Below are 23,118 nucleotides of genomic sequence, written 5' to 3' on the forward strand. Positions count from 1 at the left end.
GGGGGAATCAAGGGATATGGGGGAATCAAGGGATATGGGGGAATCAAGGGATATGGGGGAATCAAGGGATATGGGGGAATCAAGGGATATGGGGGAATCAAGGGATATGGGGGAATCAAGGGATATGGGGGAATCAAGGGATATGGGGGAATCAAGGGATATGGGGGAATCAAGGGATATGGGGGAATCAAGGGATATGGGGGAATCAAGGGATATGGGGGAATCAAGGGATATGGGGGAATCAAGGGATATGGGGGAATCAAGGGATATGGGGGAATCAAGGGATATGGGGGAATCAAGGGATATGGGGGAATCAAGGGATATGGGGGAATCAAGGGATATGGGGGAATCAAGGGATATGGGGGAATCAAGGGATATGGGGGAATCAAGGGATATGGGGGAATCAAGGGATATGGGGGAATCAAGGGATATGGGGGAATCAAGGGATATGGGGGAATCAAGGGATATGGGGGAATCAAGGGATATGGGGGAATCAAGGGATATGGGGGAATCAAGGGATATGGGGGAATCAAGGGATATGGGGGAATCAAGGGATATGGGGGAATCAAGGGATATGGGGGAATCAAGGGATATGGGGGAATCAAGGGATATGGGGGAATCAAGGGATATGGGGGAATCAAGGGATATGGGGGAATCAAGGGATATGGGGGAATCAAGGGATATGGGGGAATCAAGGGATATGGGGGAATCAAGGGATATGGGGGAATCAAGGGATATGGGGGAATCAAGGGATATGGGGGAATCAAGGGATATGGGGGAATCAAGGGATATGGGGGAATCAAGGGATATGGGGGAATCAAGGGATATGGGGGAATCAAGGGATATGGGGGAATCAAGGGATATGGGGGAATCAAGGGATATGGGGGAATCAAGGGATATGGGGGAATCAAGGGATATGGGGGAATCAAGGGATATGGGGGAATCAAGGGATATGGGGGAATCAAGGGATATGGGGGAATCAAGGGATATGGGGGAATCAAGGGATATGGGGGAATCAAGGGATATGGGGGAATCAAGGGATATGGGGGAATCAAGGGATATGGGGGAATCAAGGGATATGGGGGAATCAAGGGATATGGGGGAATCAAGGGATATGGGGGAATCAAGGGATATGGGGGAATCAAGGGATATGGGGGAATCAAGGGATATGGGGGAATCAAGGGATATGGGGGAATCAAGGGATATGGGGGAATCAAGGGATATGGGGGAATCAAGGGATATGGGGGAATCAAGGGATATGGGGGAATCAAGGGATATGGGGGAATCAAGGGATATGGGGGAATCAAGGGATATGGGGGAATCAAGGGATATGGGGGAATCAAGGGATATGGGGGAATCAAGGGATATGGGGGAATCAAGGGATATGGGGAATCAAGGGATATGGGGAATCAAGGGATATGGGGAATCAAGGGATATGGGGAACGGGCGGTAAAAAGTGGAGTTGAGGTAGAAGATCAGCTCAAGGGGCCGTATGGCCTACTCCTATTTCTTATGTTATAATGTTCAACTGCCTGTGACTTCAGAAAGCAATAAATAATTTTATTTTGTTAAATGTTGTATTCAAGGATTACAATGTATACATGCTGAGTGAACTGCATGAAGCTTGATTCATGGAACAATTTTGGAAAAATCTTGACTGAAGATATTGGTAGACAAATTAATCATTGTAGCAATTTGTAATGCAAACTTCCTTCTTTTATAGTTATTTCTAGATAGAAAATTTTAAAAAATCTTAAATATTTATCCTGATTGAGGCCTGAATTGTTTAATGAAGCTGTTGCATAAATGGCACAATTATAAATCCTTCTTTAATTTCTTCCCCTCCTTCCAGGCTGCTCGTGTGGAGATTTTATTTTAAAAGTAAACTACTACAAGAATGATAAAAATAAAAAATGATGCTCCAAGAGCAAGATATTTTGGTATTTCTCAAACAACAGAATTTACATGCCATCTTGCAACTGACTGAGCAAGCGGTTAGTCTTTAAATTTTAGAAGGAAAAGGAATCTCAAGCTTTCTTTACGTACTTGAATAATCAATGGATGTACAGTGCTTTTTTGAGGGACAACAACAAAATAAACAGAACCAAATAGAGTATGCAAACATTGCGACGTGGTTCACTTAGAGAAACATATGGAGTTATGGCAATAGCCCAGTTAAACAGAATCCACTGTCAGCATATTTAATGAGACACACCATTGGTAAACAGAAGACTCATCACAGTGTGGTTGTATTGTGCACATTACTTGTTTGATTACATGTCTACTACAGAACTATTACAAAACATTAATTTTGTGTGCAAATTATTTTCTCGTCTTTTTCTCCACCAAGGTCTATCCTCAGAGATCCTATGCGAGGACTTGAGCACATAATCTAGGCTGACACTTCATTGCAGTGCAGAGTGGTGGCTGCATTGCCAGAGGTGCTACATTTTGGGAGATATTAATACAAGACCCTGTTTACCTGTTCAGGTGGACATAAAAGATCCCATTAACACTTATTTTGAAGAGTAGGGAGCTCTCCTGGTGTCCTGACCAACATTCCTCCCTCAACTAATACCACCAAAACATCTGACTTCTGTTTGAGAGTCCTTGCTGTGCACAAATCTGGCTGCTACATTTGACTGGAGAAATCAGTGACTACACTTCAATAAGTAATTGACTGGCCATGAAGCACCATAGGATATCCTGAGGATGTAAAAAGTGCTACGTAAATGCAAGTCTTTTTCTCATGTCATGAACCAGCCTCAGCCATTGTCAATCTATAACTGGTCACTAGAATGACTCCTTATGCTTCTTCCTATAGGAAAGGCAGTGCTACCAATTCCTAGCATACAAAAATGAAACCAAAAAACATTGGTTAGTATTAAAATTTATTTCTCGGTTGCCAACTATCTCCATAACCCTTTTGTATTTTATCTTCATCCTACGTTAACACTGTACAAGGCACCAATTTGTAAAAACAGAACTATGATTTAAATTAAACAAAAAAAAAGTACCTAGGTGTGTCAAATAGGAAATCTGTGCCCTGGCCTGGGATAGTCACAAGAGGATTCCTCTCCCCACCCCCAAATCATAAATTTAAAAAACCCTATAAATAAAATTAGATTAAAAAATAGGGATGGTTAGTTTAAAATGTGAACGTTGAGACCAGTTCTTAAAAATATTTTTCTTGGTTAGGAAACAAAAATCAAAAAAATGGTAGTAATACAGAAACCAGAACAATCTAGAGGACTAGAGTACAAGGGGGCAGAAATTATGCTGCAGCGATATAAAACCCTGGTTAGACCGCACCTGGAGTACGGTGAGCAGTTCTGGGCACCGCACCTTCGGAAGGACATACTGGCCTTGGAGGGAGTGCAGTGTAGGTTTCCTAGAATGATACCCGGACTTCAAGGGTTAAATTACGAGGAGAGATTACACAAATTGGGGTTGTATTCTCTAGAGTTTCGAAGGTTAAGGGGTGATCTGATTGAAGTTTAAGACATTAAGGGGAACAGATAGTTTCTCTCTATCCGCCCTATTTCTGCTGGTTGGGGATTCTAGGAGTAGGGGACAGAGTCTAAAAATTAGAGCCAGACCTTTCAGGAGTGAGATTAGAAAACATTTCTACACACAAAGGGTGGTAGAAGTTTGGAACTCTCTTCCGCAAACGGCAATTGATGCTAGCTCAATTGCTCATTTTAAATCGGAGATGGATAGCGTTTTGGCAACCAAAGGTATTAAGGGATATGGGCCAAAGGCAGGTATATGGAGTTAGATCACAGATCAGCCATAATCTTATCAAATGGCGGAGCAGGCTCAAGGGGCTGAATGGCCTACTCTTGTTCCTACTATACACGTGCTGCAGAAGAAAGTGAGCAAATCACTGGTACCTTCAAAACAAACCCCAATTTCAAAACTCAAACTTTGAACTAATATCAAGAGTGGTCAATAAAAATTTTCCTAAGTCATGATTCTCAAAATACGTTGGCAATTTGACATCCACTTTGCACTTCTGCACAATGGAACAGCAAAACCTTGGAAAATCAGGAGGTGCCAACCCATGCTGCAACGTTTGTGCTACTGTGATATGCTTCAGAGCAACCAACTATCACACGCGCACACATCAGTGACAAACTATTAAGCGCCAACTCAATCCAAAGCCCTCACGTCATATAGTTGTTGGTTTCAGACCCAGTTCAAGACTTGAGCACATAACGTAGGTGGACACTCCAATGCAGTACTGAGCAGTGCTACATTGTCAGAATTGTTATTCTTCAAATGAGCTGTTAAAATTGAGGCCCCATCTACTGTTCTAATGGTTCAGGAGGACATTAAATCCAAAACAGCACTAGTTGTGTTGTGATCAACATTCCTCTTCAACCACAATCACCACAAAACAGATTAGCTGAGAACTAACTTCATTGCTGTTTGAGATTCCTGTGCACAAAACATCTAACTATATCCTTTAAAATCCTTACATCTGCACACACTTCCTGACTGCACCACTTGACTTCCTGTTCATTTTTTGTCACTCCTTTGGTGTATAAATTCCCCAGTCCACATGTATTATGTTGCAAATCTTTGGAATTCTCTATCCCAGAGGGCTGTGGATGCTCAGTCGTTGAGTATATTCAAGACTGAGATAGAGAGATTCTTGGAAACTAAGGGAATCAAGGATATGGAGATAGGGTGGGAAAGTGGAGTTGAGGTAAAAGATCAGCCATGAGCTTACTGAATGGCAGAGCAGGCTTCAGGGGCCGTATGGCCAACTCCTGCTCCTATTTCTTATGTATTTTACCAGTGTAAACTTGCCACGCTATAATTACACAATCTGGCTGCTGGGTGGCTGAGAGTCAAATTTCTGTCGCCCTTCCAGCTCAGGTGCCATCTTGATTTTCATTTATACTCAGGAGAAGTTGACGGTAATTACATCTCCCCCACCCCCCAAAAAAAAATATAACAAACAAATTCTATACCTACATTAGTAGACAGCTCAACCCTGTTCTTGCCAAGCCCACAGCCTCCTCAGTGCCTTTGCTCTGGCAACAGGCTTCTCTCTAGCCTTTTGCTGCTTTTCTGGTCTTCCATCCAGTTCACTCTCTGATGCTGCTGATTCCACTGGCATCATTCCCAAACCCTGCTGATTGCAGATTCTGTGGCCCATTGTCAAATATTTTAAATTTTGTAATATGCCTAGCACATGTGTACCATGCCTTTATAGCTTCACCAAATTCAATTTAACAGAGTTTATTAGCGTATGCAAAGAAAGAAATTAGAAGGTTGAATTAAAGGTTTAGTGTTCTGTGAGTAATGGGGGAGGGAGTTTCTTAAAGTGTTTGATGGACATCAATTACCAGTGGTTAACACCGTGTAGGACATCAGACCTAGGTCATTAACAATGAAAGAAGATCAATGATTTATTTAGGAATTGAGAAGATTCCAGATCAGTAATGGTTCTGAAGTGGCTGGTTTTCACAAATTATGATGGGAAAGGTCCGTGGCAATTTGTTTTTACAATGGAATACGCACATCCCCAATATCTATTGAGCCTAGCAGACTGTTTTTAAAATTGCTTTGCCCTGAACAGACTCCACCAGGTTGGATGGCCATTTTATTCCCCACACTCTAGCAGAATCACAGGAAAATGAAACAAGCCCCTTCTATTAGGTAGCAGGTCTGTAACCTTATTTAAAGGAGAGGCAGATGGATTTCCATTTTCCTTTGCAGCCAATGAAGTACTTTTTGAAATGCAGTCACTGTTGTAATGTTGGAAACACAGCAGCCAATTTGCACACAGCAAAGTCAAATAAACAGCAATTAAATAAATGACCAAATCATCTGTTTTAGGTGTTGGTTGAGGGATAAATATTGGCCAGGACATCGGGGCGAACTCCCCTGCTCTTCTTTGAATAGTGCCATGGGATCTTTTACATCCACCTGAGAGGGCAGAAGGGGCTTCGGTTTAACATCCCATCCGAAAGACAGCACCTCAGACAGTGCAGCACTCTCAGCACTGCAATGAAGTGCCAGCCTAGATTTTGTACTGAAGTCTCTGGAGTGGGGCATGAACTCAACCTTCTGACTCAGGCAAGAGTGCTACCACTGAGCCAAGGCTGACGTTAAAGCTGTCCCCACCCACCCAAAACCAACATGAGACCTGATCAGGAATTAGTGCTAGCAAAGGGTTAAAGGAAAATATCCAGAGTATACAACTTGTTATACAATAAAACATGTCTATAACCACATGAAGACAGCCCTCTGTGTGGTACTTACAGGCAGTTGGTTCTGCCAACACTGACACTGAATTTTGAATATAGTTCTACAGCAATTTTGAATTGACAAATCACTTCTTGAAATGAAATTAAACTCTAGGTTTTGAGGAAGTGGAAAAACTTAGGTCTTTTATACAATCGTCAGTTGGTACTAAAGTTTTAAACTACTTAGGAGCTATGGCATTGGTAAGAATGCTGCTCTACGCTCCTACACATCTGACAAGCCTGACTGAACTGTCAGCAGTTCTGGCTGCAAGACTTGTGACAGTTCTCTAGCAACTGAAGGAAATGTAATTTTTATTCCTACACGAAAGATAAATGAAGTCAATGGAGGGGAAAACTGGGCAAGGTGCGTGACAGACCAATCCAACACTGACAGTTTTCCACCCCCATCAAAGTTGAAAGTTACCCCCTTGATAGAGTAGTTCCCCATCTCCCCCAACCAAAAAGTAAATAACCCTTCAACACAAGTACCTAAATGGATGCTTTCTAATATCTGTGCATACATAAATAAATAAATGTACTGGACAATGATCTGATTAAAAGGAGAGCCACATCTCTAAATTCCAGATCCAGATATGGCAAACTTGACAGAAATTAACTTGTAAAAGAGCTGGTAATACTAGGAGTTCTCAAATAACACAAGGACAACACTGAATGATTTTCACAACCGACAGGGGGGGGAAAAAAAAGGATAAAATTGTGCAAAGCAGTACAAGAATTCCCTAATACATCCTGGAAAAAAGTTGTGATTATAGCAGAAAAGGTTTTAAAAGGCCATCCATTTTGTCAGTTGATATTTTGATACCAAATGAATGCAAACAATTTTTAAAATGAAGATAGAGCAGCACTCAGAGCATTAACATGTTCACATTCATTGGGGTGATCTCCCATAATGCTGAATACCTAATACCAGTTGTGAGGAAACATGGAACAGGCATGATGCGTCCCAAGAGGGAGATCAAAAAAGGCAACTGCGAGTGGCCAGACCACATTCACCTTTGCAAAATGGTTGACCCAGAAAAGTAATGATACAGGCCTGTGAGAGTGTCAACCACTCAAAGTCTTGGCTGCAGGACACGAGTGCCTCAGGTAGGGAAGAACCAGTTAAGCACCAACAAAATGAAAAAATTGCAAATGCTGGAAATCAAACAAACAGAAAATGCTGGAAACAGAGGTCAGTCTGTATCTGTAGAAAGAAAAGGCAGGTTAATGTTAAGCAGAACCCTTAAAAACTAGCACCACCACAGTAAACCTAGCTAGATAAGAAATAATGGTTCAACCTTTCCTATAGTCAGATGGATGGCAGAGAACCCAAGTTGTACAGAAATGAGAGATTAGTAATGAAATAGTCATTAAAGGGAATGGAAAATCTAGTACTCTTGGTATAAAGTACTTCCTTTTTTTAGAAAACAAGAATAGACTATTATTCGGGTGACTCAAAAAAAATCTTGCTGCCACTTAAACCCTCAAGGGTTTCCTTCCCTACTGGGCCACTTGTCTGCCATCAAATAGAGGGAGCAATCTAGAGCAGCTCCATTTCAAACAGCAAGAAGCAATGAAAGCTGACCATTGAAAAGCATGATGATCTGGGAAATCTGCATTCCCAGCTTGTAGCATAGCTTCCTGAGGATGACTGAATGCAGATTTGCCTTCAGACCATCTTTAGTTGCAGTCCTATTTGCAATGGAGCCTCTCCAGAATGCATGAGACACTCCCCATAAACATCCTAGCAAAGAGGCAAACCCTACTCAAGGGTCTCTTATGGTGCAAGAAAATGCATGTTTTGATTTTTAAAAAAGTCAAAGAAATGCATGGGGAACCTATTATTAAAAAAAAAGAAAAAAAAGCACATCTTTAAAAAAGGAAGAAATGCTAGTGATTGGGGTAAATGTTGGAGGGCAGCAGCTGAAATGCAAGGTTACATATTACTAAAAATAGGAAGTTTGATAAAATTAAGGATACATCAACAGGAAAATGCAACAAAAGAACCTAGGTGTAACAACAGAAGTTGCAAAAACAAATGGTCCCAGCAAAGTCCAAGGAAGTTTTATGGAGGCTTGCCAAGTATTAGTGAGTCCTCGTGTAAAGTATTGTGCTCCGTTATTACAGTAGTTATGGGAAATGGGTGCAGTAGGTAAGATATAAACCAGCAGGGTCAACACTGATCCCTGGTTTCAGCTCATTAAGCTATGAAGAAAATTTATTTTCATCAGTTTAATAAATTATAAGGGAACAGATATTATCCAAGTTTTTTTTTAAAAAAGATACTGTAAGGAATTGATTGTGTAGATATAAAGATATTTTGTGCAATATCAGAATTGCAGAACCAGAAAACATAAATAAAATAAAAATCAAAAATGAATATTTTCCTAAGATTATACACTGAGGAAGGACTGGTTGTGTGTGTGGGGGGGGGGGGGGGGGAAGAGGAGGAGTGAGGGGAGGTGGGTAGAAGAGAAAAAGAGATGGGGAAACTGGTGCAGTTGATCAACATTTTAGTCCTTGATTCAAACCCAGCACTAATCTGAACTTTTTTTTTGTCTGTTAGTTAGCTATAAGGGACCTATGGGTTAGGACATGCAGTCCATTTCCTCGTGGGCATGGCCCACAGCATCAATCTGGCACTAACATGCAACCTTTTTTTAAAATTCGTTCATGGGATGTGGGCATCACTGGCAAGGCCAGCATTTATTGCCCATCCCTAATTGCCCTTGAGAAGGTGGTGGTGAGCTGCCTTCTTGAACCGCTGCAGTCCGTATGGTGAAGGTTCTCCCACAGTGCTGTTAGGGAGGGAGTTCCAGGATTTTGACCCAGCATTGATGAAGGAACAGCGATAGATTTCCAAGTCAGAATGGTGTGTGACTTGGAGGGGAACGTGCAGGTGGTGTTGTTCCCATGTGCCTGCTGCCCTTGTCCTTCTAGAGTCATAGAGTTATACAGCACGGATAGAGGCCCTTCGGCCCATCGTGTCCGCGCCGGCCATCAGCCCTGTCTACTCTAATCCCATATTCCAGCATTTGGTCCGTAGCCTTGTATGCTATGGCATTTCAAGTGCTCATCCAAATGCTTCTTGAATGTTGTGAGGGTTCCTGCCTCCACAACCCTTTCAGGCAGTGAGTTCCAGACTCCAACCACCCTCTGGGTGAAAAAGTTCTTTCTCAAATCCCCTCTAAACCTCCCGCCTTTCACCTTGAATCTATGTCCCCTTGTTATAGAACCCTCAACGAAGGGAAAAAGCTGCTTAGTATCCATCCTATCTGTGCCCCTCAATTTTGTACACCTCAATCATGTCCCCCCTCAGCTTCCTCTGCTCCAAGGAAAACAAACCCAATCTTCCCAGTCTCTCTTCATAGCTGAAGCGCTCCAGCCCTGGTAACATCCTGGTGAATCTCCTCTGCACCCTCTCCAAAGCGATCACATCCTTCCTGTAGTGTGGCGACCAGAACTGCACACAGTACTCCAGCTGTGGCCGAGGTGATGGAGTTTGCGGGATTGGGAGGTGCTGTCGAAGAAGCCTTGGCGAGTTGCTGCAGTGCATCCTGTGGATGGTACACACTGTAGCCACTGTGCGCCAGTGGTGATGGGAGTGAATGTTTAAGGCGGTGGATGGGGTGCCAATCAAGCAGGGTGCTTTGTCCTGGATGGTGTTGAGCTTTTTGAGTGTTGTTGGAGCTGCACTCATCCAGGCAAGTGGAGAGTATTCCATCACAATCCTGACTTGTGCCTTATACATGGTGGAATGGCTTTGGGGAGTCAGAAGGAGAGTCACTTGCCACAGAATACCCAGCCTCTGACCTGCTATCATAGCCACAGTATTTATATGGCTGGTCCAATTAAGTTTCTGGTCAATGATGACCCTCAGGAAGTTGATGGTGGGGGATTCGGCAATGGTAATGCCGTTGAACGTCATGGGGAGGTGGTTAGACACTCTCTTGTTGGAGATGGTCATTGCCTGGCACTTAAGTGGTAAGTAACATTCGTGCCAGACATCAGACCAAGCCTGGATGTTGTCCAGGTCTTGCTACATGCGGGCACAAGCTGCTTCATTATCTGAGGAGTTGTGAATGGAACTGAACACTCTGCAATCATCAGCAAACATCCCCGCTTCTGACCTCATGGTGGAAGGAAGATTATTGATGAAGCAGCTGAAGATGGTTGGGCCTAGGTCACTGCCCTGAGGAACCCCTGCAGCGGTATCCTGGGGCCGAGATGATTGGCCTCCAACAACCGCTACCATCTTTCTTTGTGCTAGGTATATCTCCAGCCAATGGAGAGTTTTCCCCAATTCCCACTGACTTCAATTTTACTAGGGCTCCTTGATGCCACACTCGGTCAAAGGCTATGTTGATGTCAAGGGCAGTCACTCTCACCTCGCCTCTGGAATTTAGCTCTTTTGTCCATGTTTGGACCAAGGCTGTAATAAGGTCTGGAGCCAAGTGGTCCTGGCAGAACCCAATCTCATCCAAGAGAAGCCACATGAAGAATGGTGTGGGAAATGGAAAATGTTGCACCAGTACAGTATGGGGGGCTCTTCTAAGGTGTGGGGCTAAGATCATCCAGTACTTCCCCGGAGCGGAGAAACTATGCCATGTTCTTCGCAGCCTTCAACATGTCATCGATGACGACGAACACCTCGCTAAGGCCATCCCCACGCCTCTACTACTCGCCTTCAAACAGCCACCTAACCTCAAACAGACCATCGTTCGCAGCAAATTACCTAGCTTTCAGGAGAACAGCGACCACGGCACCACACAACCCTGCCACGGCAACCTCTGCAAGACATGCCTGATCATCGACACAGATACCACCATCACACGAGAGGACACCACCCACCAGGTACATGGTTCATATTCCTGTGACTCAGTCAACGTTGCCTACCTCATACGTTGCAGGAAAGCATGGTACATTGGCGAGACCATGTAGACACTGCGACAACGGATGAACGGACACCGCACAACAATCGCCAGCGTTCTCCAAGGCGGCCTTCGAGACACACGACAACGCAAAATCGTCAAGCAGAAATTGATAGCCAAGTTCCGCACCCATGAGGACGGCCTCAACCGGGATCTTGGGTTCATGTCACGCCACATGTAACCCCACCTGACGTAGAGTCATCCAGACTCAAGTCGTAGTTGGCTTGTTCTCCATACACAGATGCGGCCGGACCTGCTGCGATTTCCAGCAAAAAAAAATTATCTGTTTTCAATACAAACCCCAGCATGTGCTACATTTGACCCCTTGTGACCCCACCTCAGTATTCTTGGATGTAATGTTTCCCTGACTAACCTGTCTGAACACCATCCACTCCTTTGATTGCTGTGATTATCTCTCTGCCAAGGTGTGATAAAGGGCAGTTAGAAAGATTATCTGTAATCACCAGACATTGTTCTCTGACTATATATGCTGTGCCTATATGCATCGCTTCACTTCACCTGACGAAGGAGCAAAGCTCCGAAAGCTTGTGATTTCAAATAAAGCTGTTGGACTATAACCTGGTGTTGTGCGACTCCTTACATTTGTCCACCCCAGTCCATCCCGGCATCTCCACATCACATATATTGTTAGAGTAGAGGAGCCTTATTCTACATCTAACCAGACTATACTAAACTTGAGACTGCTCGATACTTGTGATTAATAAGGAGTTTTGGTGACAATTTAATTTTGACATCCAGGAGGTAAAGTTTCCACTTCTGTGTTCACCAGCCCACGATTTTCTATCCATTTAAAACAAACAGGTGGAAAATTGCAGGTGGCAGGTGCAGAAGCAGAAGCTTTACCTCAAACTTTATAATTAAATTGTGACCACAATTCCCTATTAATCACAAGTACTGAGTGATCTCCAGTCTAGTTAGGTATAATATCTATACTTGCAAATTTTCCATGGCTTTGCTCACTGTTAGTTGAAGTGTGCTGTGTTTTACACCACGTAATGTTCAATATGTAATCAGGGCCACTGACTTATGGTGATCAATAAAAACTCAGTTTGACTTAGAGTATTATGGCAGTTTTGGTGGTATTTTTAGGCTTGAAATCCATGACTGTGGGCATATTTGCATCTAAAATGTTTGATAAGGAAAAGAGAATGTATTATTGTGCTGATATATTTCAGGAGTTCTTGGGAATAAAAAGGAACATTGGCAAAAAAGAAATAAATGTAAAATAGCAGAGAAAAGTTATATAGACACAGATGAAATTAATTGAAAAATATGAAATTGTACATCAGATGTTTTTAAATAATTGCAGCATTTTAAGAATAATATGAGGTTAAATTACAAACTATTCAAATATATGTTGTTTAATAAAGTGTCTCATAGGAAGCTTGTAATAAAAATTCAAACATCTGGTACAAGAAGAAATGTAGCAACATGGATGGAAAGTTGGAAGATGAACAGAAAACAAGGGGTTAGAGCTAATGGATGTTGCTTCGATTGGAGAAGGATTGTAAGTGGCTTCCTTTTTGTTTATATATGACTTGGACTTGGATACACACAGCATGCTCTCAAAATTTGCTGATGAGACAAAAGGGGTCTAGCAAACAGTGAGGTGGGCTGCAAAAGACTTAAGGAGAACAGATGCAATTTATTGTGGAGAAGTGTACATTCCGCAGCATTCATTAGTTGGGTGTCTGAGTTGAGGTAGAAGGGTGTATTCCCCTCATCCTGAGGATTTGAGTTGCTTTGCTTTTTCCAAAAGCCTTTCAACAAACTGGAGAATTAATTATGTACTGCAGATCTCATTTAAAATATTAACAGCTTTTCTATTATGAAGTGCTCAATCAGACAAGACCCGTGATTAACACACCTATGATTAGCAGCAACTGTGCTTGCTTTGTTTTCCTTTCAGTCAAAGATTGTTCAGTGAGTCCCTCAATGAAAAGGTTGAAAATTCATTTAATGAATTTTTCTCTTCTATTTGAGAGTTTAAGAGAAATTATTAAAAATGTTGAAAATTCAGAAACAATGAACTTTTGAGCATTTAATAACATGATTTTGGTTTGTTCATTCAAATGTGTGTTTACCAGGACTGTGGAATAGAGTTTCCGCTTTGGGCAGATTAGAGATATTGCGCTGGTTATGTTACAGTTCAAGTTTCCGATAAAAATCATTTGCATAATCACATGTAAAATCTTCCATGAACCAGCGCAATCGGGCAGCGTAAAAGGAAAAAAAGTGATTGCGTTCTATTAAAAAGTATTCTGTGATGTATTTAAGAGTGGTAACCTGATCCACTTTTATTCATATCGCTGAAAATGGGTTAATCACAAAAAATAAGCATTTTTAATAAGATGTGAGTAGCCGGATTTAAAATCACTGAAAATGACTTTAAAAAATACTATACTGAATCATTTACTACTTTCATTGGTACACTAATCAGTTTAATAAATTAAATATTTTGATATGAAAAAACTTTAAAAATGTGCCTACTAGTGTCTGTGCGCCTAAGAAAATGAGCGCAATTTGAAGAGCCTTCCCCAACCAGCGCAATTGGCAGAATCTCGCAAATTTCACTGGGGGGGGGGGGGAGGAGGAGAAAAAAAAAGAGAATGGCCAGTTTTGTGGCGGGACCTCTGATCCAGGCGAATTGTATCACAAACCAGCAGAGATGATTGCCGAAAACACAAACGCAAGTGGTTTTGGGTGTAACTCATTTACGTTTAAAATTCCCCAATCTTTTCCTCTAGTTTGGCCGATTCTGCTGATATTGCTGATATAAAATGAGCAGAAACGCTATTAGTGTATCTGTTGGAAAATTCATTACAGGGTAGGTTTGTCACTCCTGCTTTCATGGTGCACAGCGTGAGATCATTTCAAGAAATTGTACACCCCTGTGACTTTCCACTCATTAAAATGCACTATTTGCATGCCCTTAAATCCTCCACGACAGGAACACAGACAAAAATTGCTAATGGTGAAAGAGGCAAGGGGGAATCTGGGGGCACAAAAAGGAGCTGCGAGCATTTTGGGGAGGAAGCTGATAAATAGGACCGTGACAGTAGGGTAGTATCTGATAGTCCTAAAAAGGGCCAAGTGTAGTTTTGCATCATTCTATTGACCCCACCCCTCCCCATTAGGTTGCTAAATGCTACTTCCCTCCCCCAATAGTCAGATCCAACAACTCCCCAAAACTGCCAGACTCTACTCTCCCCCCCCCCCCCCCCCCAAATGGTAGCCACACCTGTCTTGCTGAACCCAGGCTACTGCCTGCTCAGACTTCCATTCCCTGCTCCCAGATCTCCTTCACCGCACCCCCCCCCCAACCCCACCCCCATCCCAGTGCTCCCTGATCTCGGAGCCATCCCTTCTCAGGCCCTGGGACTTCCCTCCCCTATTCTCCCAGATTGCAGGAACCTGCCTCAGTGATCCCAGAATCTCCTTTTTCAGTGTTCCTGCCCAAGATCCCCTTAAAGTATCACTGAACAGAGACCCCATCCCAGTACTGCCAGACCTCATTCGAATGGCACAATATTGCATTTGGAACACACTTCTTGTGTCATGATTTACAGTCATGATGTGGAGATGCCAGTGATGGACTGGGGTGGATAAATGTAAGGAATCTTACAACACCAGGTTATAGTCCAACAGTTTTATTTGAAAATCACAAGCTTTCGGAGCTCCGAAAGCTTGTGATTTTCAAATAAAACTGTTGGACTATAACCTGGTGTTGTAAGATTCCTCACATGATTTACAGTGACACTTATGTCAATATTTAACATTGAAAATTAGGATATAAAAACATAATGGCAAAACTGTAAACATTTAAAAATCTCACCATCACAGTTTGTTGATGAAACAATTGAAGTGCAACAGTTAGAGCGCTGACTTATAGGTTAACAGACAGATGTGGATCGTGGAAAATACGAAAGAACAAGAGACAGCGTGAGAGTGAAAAAGAAATCCACCCTGCTGGATATTAAGCCCGAATTTTTTAATACAGGTGTGTCTTCAATTTTTTTTTTTACAAAGCAAATTCCCAGGAATACGCTCTCCTGAGAATAATGCATACCTAGTTCTACACTATCAGTGTATTATTCAGGCAAATGGCCACTTCCTTAGACAGGGCATATTTAAAATAAAGGACAAAATAAAATTCATTTCAAATTGCAGGCCACATTACACAATTGCAACTAACTTATTTTCTGTCAACTTAACATGAAGAGCACTGTTAAAAATGTATTTAGTGAAGGGAAATGGACAGAATTTTAAAAAATTCACACTACATTGAAATATAATATTGCAAGCAACAAACAAATCCAGCCCAATTTGATTTTGAAAGGTAAGCCTGCTCATAGAATATCAGCTCTACCAGATATAAACACCAGGTAACATTTCAGTTTTGTTTAATGCTCTAACCAAGTAAAAATAATCAACAGTGCATTCGTGTAGGCTATATGTAGTAGTCATGAAACGCTTTACATTAAGAAATCTTGAACCCTTTTCCTACAAACTAGTGCACAAATAAACTCCCCACCCCCACCCCAAAAAAAATAGAAACTTACAGGCCGAAATGTTTAGAGAAATAAATGAGTTAACCAAGAGTAGTGAACATTGAGATTGAAGAGAATTTTTAAAAAGAAATTTTAAACAGTAGTTTCTGGCGATTACTGTATGTAAACCTGCAAGGAAAACAATGACCTATTGATTTAAGAACTATTCCCAGCATGCACTGCAGAGGCAAGCTGGCAGGATTTTAGTGTTATATAATGAAAAGTTTATTACTACAAATTTTGATAGGTGCAGGGTTCCCCCCTCCCCAACGTAAAGGGTGGATGGGGTTCTATAGCTTTGGTTGCAGCCCACCTCGGAGAAGGTATTCCAAAGATAAAAACCACGAGGAAGGCAATGGGAAACCACTTCACTTCGGTCCATACACTGATGGGCATCTGCGACCATTTCGAGCTGGCCCTGGGGAGCCAGAGCGAACTGAAATAAAAGCAAGGCCACATTCTTTGGCAGGTGGGAGACCCGATCCTTTGTCCCCTTCACCTTCAGGTCCGACTACCTGAAGGTGCTGGGGATTTGGTTCTGGGAGACCCCTGGCCTGCTCAAAGAACTGGGAGGAGCGGATTGCCAAGGCCAAACAGAAGCATGGTAGGACGATCCCTCTCCACAACAGGCAGGAACCTGGTGATAAGGTGTGAGGTTCTCGGGGTGTTGCTCTATGTGGCCAGGGTCTGGCCCATCCCCCACAACTCCGCTGTTACAGTCAGCCGAGCTACCTTCCACTTTGACTGGAGGTCCAAGGTAGAACACGACCGCAGGACCACCATGTACAAGACCCCAGACAAGGTGGGGGGGGGGGGGGGGGGGGGGAGGAAAGAGAACAGCATCCCGAACGGCGTCCTGATCCTGATGGCCACCTTTGTGTGTGGCTGCCTCAGGATATGTGTAGAGCCCCAGTATGCAAACACCAAGTGTCACTACGTACTGGGTTTCAACCTGTCCAACACACTGAGAAGGCTGGGTCTGGCCATCCTGGCCGAGCAGACGCGGGACATCCCGTCCAGCTGGGCCATTCCCCCTCCCCCACCACCTTGTCCTAGGCGGACAAGTTCCCGAGGAGGAACCCCTTCGACCACAAGGCTATCAGACAGTGGTTGACACGAAACGTTCTCAGAGTCCTGCAAGGAACTGAGAGGGTGGACTCGATCGGTTTCTTCCCCGACCAGTCGATGCCATTTGGCAGAACGTCTCGTCAAAGGAAATGACCAACAGGCACCAGGATGTGGCCTGGATGGTGGTGAGAAAGGCCCTCCCAGTGCAGTCCTTCCTACGCCCACAGAACCTCAGCGCCACTGAGAGCTGCCCTCGAGGCCGTGGTGGGGAGGACACCGTCTCCCACCTCCTGATGGGCTGCCCCTTTGCGCAGAGGGTGTGGAGAGAGATGCGTTGGTATCTGTTTCGGTTCATCCCAAACAGTTCGATAACACAGGATGCTGTGCGCTACGGGCTGTTCCCCGGGACGCATGCCGAAACAGTTATCACCTGCGGCTGGAAGACCATCAACTTGGTGAAGGAGGCCCTTCGGTCCACCCAAAACATGCTGGTCTTCCAGCTGAAGGAGCTGTCCACGACTGAATGTTGCTGACTGGCACACTCCAAGGTCCAGGAGTACGTGCTGCTGAACGCACTGAGGGGAGGTGCGACCTACACAAAGGCTGTATGGGGAAAGGCCAACATTTAGAGCCCTCCTAAGGGGCTGGAATCATGGGAAAAAACCATCAGGTAGACTGTAAAATGATAAATGAACTTAACGAAATGTACTGTATCTGTGACCGGTAATGACTAATGCAATGAGGCACCCTAAAGTGCCATGAACTGTATTTACAATGTATGGTGGGTAACTGTATTGAATGTACTGGGACTGTTGAACTGTACCTTATGTACCGTAACAAATGTATTTTTTTTAAAATTCGTTCATGGGACGTGGGCTACACTGGCAAAGCCAGCATTTATTACCCATCCCATTGAAGCATGACTTGAAATTGTATTGTATGTACCTTTACAAATTTTATGAATAAAGTTTATTTTGAAATATAAAAAAAATCTCATGTGAGACTTGAGTTAGGATCTGCCTTAGGGCAGAACACAGAGGATGAACAGATTACACATTAAATAATGTGTTGCACTAGTATTTGTTTCCTTATTCCTTTTCCCTGCCACTTGTTTCAACATCCATTTATATTTCATAGTGCTTTAGGGTGGGGCTATAATTATTCTTATCCAAAGTCATCTTGCCTTATACAATAAAAACACAGGTATTCAAAAGCAAAAATTAGATGGGTTCCCCTTTACAAAATGGATATATATTTTCATAAACATGCCAACAATTTGAATACTTAGTTTCTGCTATTGCCAAATTGCAATAAGATCAGGAGTTCTGACGCTCTCCATTTAACAGAGCACAAAATGCCTGCAAGGTGTTAAAACCTGGCCCTCAGGGATTTTGAATGACGCCACAAACCACAAGGGCTCAGCAAGAGCTGCTACAATCATCGGAGTCTCTTACAGCTATGAACACATCCCCCGACGCTTCAAAATTATCCCAATTTTCATTTTACTGTTTTGTACTTTATAACATTCATGTTCAACATTACTGGCACTAAGCACCACCCTTTTGTCTGGTAAATCCATGCTTTACCTGATGAACTGGCAGCATTTCACAACATTATCACTCTAGATCAGGATCAACTAGCAATAATGGTCTGATGTAGTAAGGACATTGACTTGAGCAAAGCTTTCACTCATGTAGCAAGGTTATGTTTACCCCCAAACTAGTGTAAATTTGCTGCCATATTAGAGGACGGCTGGGGGGGCGCGTTTACTTAAGTAAAACATCCATTTTATAAAGAGAAAATGTTCTCAAGTATTCGACAATAAAGATGCAATAGCTCACCCCCATCTTTCTCAGACATGTGCCTAAAGCTACAAAGAATGTTATACATTCACTGCTGTAAAATCAACATCTATTTCCATAAAAATGAAATACAAAAATGAATTCTTCTGATGGCTCAATGGATAAAATGTACCATGTGACATGGCACAGAGGCACTTAGGCCACTAAGGCCCCAAGTTTGATTTTGACTTATGCTGACTTAGCGAGGCAGCAGTGGATGTGCTATAATTAGCCTCAGCATCCTAGAGCTAGGGAGGAAGAAAAAAAGTCAGCCAGGGTTTCCAGTCCTAACTGGTATCCAGTGGTTTCTGCTGAAAAAAATGCATTTATTTAGATGTCAGGTGAGCACAGAATCAGGGTGGATATCCTCCACAGTCAAATAGTCTGCCAATACTTAAAAACACAAAAATGGTTACCTGAGCAAGGTATTACAGTGATACCTATAGAGCCATACCCTAACATGAGTCACTACCATCAGGAGGAAAAAAAGCCAAATGCTCAAAAAAAGCAACTGATAAGATAGAAATGATACGAGTTATTGATTAGTCTCAGATTTGGAAGTGTTAATCTAAATTGTAATAAATTTTGCAAATTTTTGGTCAGACAGCTTTGTGATAGCTAAACGGGTAAAATATTAAAAATATGAATAAGCAAGCCTTTGTGTCTCCCTGCTGGATCACAAAGTGACCTTGATGAAAGTCATGTGAAAACCTGAGTTACCACACCCTCCCAGCTGAAGGAGGCTGCATGTAGGTGCATAGACAATGAAGGGGGCAAACAAAGAGGGAAAACATTTATGGAAAAGGGTAAATAATGCTGGTAACAACAGCACACACAAACACCCCTTATTTATTGCGTTGAAACGGCAGCTGATTTTTGGATTTTTAAATATGACTAAATCCAGCTTCCAAACAAAAGCAGCTCATCTCACCAAGAGTTCAGTTGTCCGATTTGGTGAAAATCAAAACACTATTCTGTGGTAATTTCACTTCAGTCATTTTAGCAGGAGGTCAGAAAGCCCATAACTCCTCCCATTTTCCACAAAAAAAGGGGAAAAAAATCAAAAAAGTATCTCTAAAAGGATCCACTCTGGGACAATTCAATGTTGCCATAGAATTCCATGATGTAGTGATTCTAAAATAGAAATAAAATTAAATAAAAAGGTCCCATTAATCTCACCCATAATTGTGGCTATATTAAACATGCTTTGAAAGCTTGTACTTGAAGCCACTCTGCACATATGTTATGTGTGGGCCTATATCTGATAAATGACCATTTACTAATAAAACAATTTAGATTCTAGCCCACAAGAAAATAAATTATGTGGAATTTATTTCCCCCATATTTTATAATAACAACTAAGAAAACTTAAAGGTTAAAAAAGTCCCATAATTTTGAATCCGTACAAGGGATAGAAATAATGCAAAAGCACATTTGGCAAAGGTTTTCAAAAGACCTAACCCTAGTCTCGAATTGAAAACAACATCTAATATAACAAACTTAATGCAATTGACACTAGGCCTTGATCAGAGATATGAGCACCACCCCTTCCGTCTGAGTCTAGACATGCCCTATTGAAGGGGCACATCTTTATGAAACAAACACATCACACGACATTACACAACAGAAATGGTGTTGAAATGCAGCACTGCATCACCTACATAACAAAAAAATAATGCATCACTCTTCTCCCCTACCCACCCATAAAGACAGTATCCTTTTAGATGCCACAAATTCTTTAACGCCTCTAACGTCTACCATTTGACTCCAAAAATAACATCTGACCCAAGCCCCTATCTCCATAACTACACACCATGTCCCTCCAGGCTACTGCAGAAATTATCTAATGAGTTCTATATGTCCTATAGAATTTTTAAAAATGTATCAAGCTCTCCAAATGGCTCAGTGCCAAATACAATCTAGTGTAGAACTGAGCCATTAAACCTAGGAAGATCCCAAGTTTAATTGCCAGTCTGTGTTGAGTTCAACATGGGGCAGTGTAGTACTAGAATTAACCTGAGTGGCCCTGAGTGGGGAGAAGGGGAGGCGTCACTCCTGATCACTGTCCAGTGACTCTCTCTGGAAACTGCAGGTGTGTGAACATCAGGCAAGAGCAGAATTGGGGTCTGATGCAATGACTTTCATGATGCAACGGCTACCTAGACTCACATATGAAGAATGGCCACATGGGACAAAGTACTGACACTTGTTGAATTGTGCTGTTGTACCATTCCACATCTTTGTTAAAGGACAGGATAAAAATCAGGGGTAGTACAATAATTTTTTTTTTTAAAAAAGCATCTGCTTCTGTCTACATTATAAAATCCTTCCATTATTAAATATAACAGCATCACCCATAACCTGAAGGCTAATATATATAAAAAATAGTACGTGTAATATTTAACATCCTGCCAAATTATCCCTCAGTATACAGGCATCTTTTCTTGGTATTTAATAAAATGGACCATTGCATGCAAAGAAGACATTCATTAAGTAACGGATTAGAACGATTAAATTAGATATATAGCATCTATGCCCTGTATATAAAAGGATTAGGACTCCATCGTAAATACGACGCGTTTAAGAGATCCAACACCTGCAGATTCGGATTAAAATAAAGCGGATATCACTTACGAGATATAAGCAGGATAAACGAATCCGATCAAGTTGCAAAGTAAAGATGCTGCATAGCCGATCACAAGGTAAACGGAAATGATTGCAATGAAAGCTGTTAAAAAAACAAATACGGTATAATACAAGGTACATTAACAGTTGGCTTTCCGCATAGTATCAAAGGCAAGCAGTCAGCAACAAAAGGGCGGAGGCAGAATACCGTAGGCCTGTCAAATCTCCTTTTTGGTAGATGTTGTTCAACTGTACGAAAGTAATCACCGTAGCAACTATCTTTATTAGGATTATAATGTGACTTCCTCTAATTCACTGTCTAAGAACCAATCTTTGACATCAATGATACCGTACTTTGGCAGGTAAAGGGGAATGTTGGCGTCTATTAGGCATAAAGTATTAATTTGAAATGGTCACCTCACCGTGTCAGATTACACCAAAAATCTGTAAACAATTTTACAACACCAAGTTATAGTCCAGCAATTTTATTTTAAATTCACAAGCTTTCGGAGATTTTCTCCTTCCTCAGGCAAATGTTTCAAGATCTTGAAACATTTGCCTGAGGAAGGAGAAAATCTCCGAAAGCTTGTGAATTTAAAATAAAATTGCTGGACTATAACTTGGTGTTGTAAAATTGTTTACAATTGTCAACCCCAGTCCATCACCGGCATCTCCACATCACCAAAAATCTGGATACGGCAGAGGTCTCGTTTATAAATATATTCACTCTACCCACCATGCCGACGGCTGTAAATGTAGTTATATTTATGTCTGACACATTGTATCAGGTTACAAAATCATCAACATACAAAGCTGAAATAGGACCGAACGTTAATTCTGCGGATGTGACGACGGTTATTAGTTTAAAACACCCACCCCAACTTCAACAGCATATATAGTTGACACTCTGTGGCATTGAATTAGCAGTAAAGATACATATCTACAATTCCCATTTACGAGTTGGAAGGGCTGGCAGTGATCGCGTGCCCCGGGGCTGTCCCCACCCTGCGCTGACTCACCCAGCGCGATGTAAAGTCTCTTCACTCCCGTCTTGCTCTCGATTTTCCCTAAAAGGTCCGCCAGTAGGTTTTTCTCCTGGAGAAACTTCTCCAGACGCTGCATAACCGAAGACGCCATGACTTGTATGAGCAACAACAATAATCTATCAAGTGCGCTGGCTTCTTGCTCTGGGTTTGCAGACTGCGCCGCTCAGCTGGCTCGCTCCGATTCAGAATGTCTGCAGCAGCCCGAATGCGGGCGGGCGGGGAGGGAGGGAGGGACACGAGGCGTCGCTGCCGTTCGGCTCCGAGCTGCCTGTGTGAGCACGTCACAGCTCCTGCGTCACAATGCACAGAGCTTCCTCTCGTTCACCAGTGTGTTAAAGGAGCCGAGAGCCAATCTTCGCCAGGTGTAACTATCAACCGATTACAAATCATACCATCTGCACGAGTTCATGTCGATGCCTCTCGCCTTCCTGTTGTCACGTTTTTAATCACACTTTTTTTTATTCGTTCATGGGATGTGGGCGTCGCTAGGGGGGGGGGGGCATAAAAAAAAGATGTGGGCGTCGCTGACCAGGCCGGCATTTATTGCCCATCCCTAATCGCCCTTGAGAAGGTGGTGGTGAGCCGCCTTCTTGAACCGCTGCAGACCGTGTGGTGAAGGTTCTCCCACAGTGCTGTTAGGAAGGGAGTTCCAGGATTTTGACCCAACGACGATGAAGGAACGGCGATATATTTCCAAGTCAGGATGGTGTGTGACTTGGAGGGGAGCGTGCAGGTGGTGTTGTTCCCATGTGCCTGCTGCCCTTGTCCTTCTAGGT

The 23,118-nt window shown here is 42.6% G+C and overlaps 1 protein-coding gene across 1 annotated transcript in view; it reads right to left on the reverse strand.

Annotated features, from left to right (window-relative positions):
• reep5 (receptor accessory protein 5) overlaps positions 1-22,569 on the reverse strand; it is a 45,543-nt gene extending 22,974 nt beyond the window's left edge. The window contains exons 1-2 of the mRNA XM_067982959.1: positions 22,316-22,569; positions 21,306-21,399 (exon numbers count right to left, since the gene is read on the reverse strand). Coding sequence (XP_067839060.1) covers positions 21,306-21,399; positions 22,316-22,433 — 212 coding nt within the window. The 5' untranslated portion in view covers positions 22,434-22,569. The remainder of the gene's footprint in view (positions 1-21,305; positions 21,400-22,315) is intronic.
• Positions 22,570-23,118: the final 549 nt, after the last annotated feature.

The sequence above is a fragment of the Heptranchias perlo genome, chromosome 4 (genome assembly GCF_035084215.1).
Source record: "Heptranchias perlo isolate sHepPer1 chromosome 4, sHepPer1.hap1, whole genome shotgun sequence".
Classification (NCBI taxonomy): Eukaryota; Metazoa; Chordata; class Chondrichthyes; order Hexanchiformes; family Hexanchidae; genus Heptranchias; species Heptranchias perlo.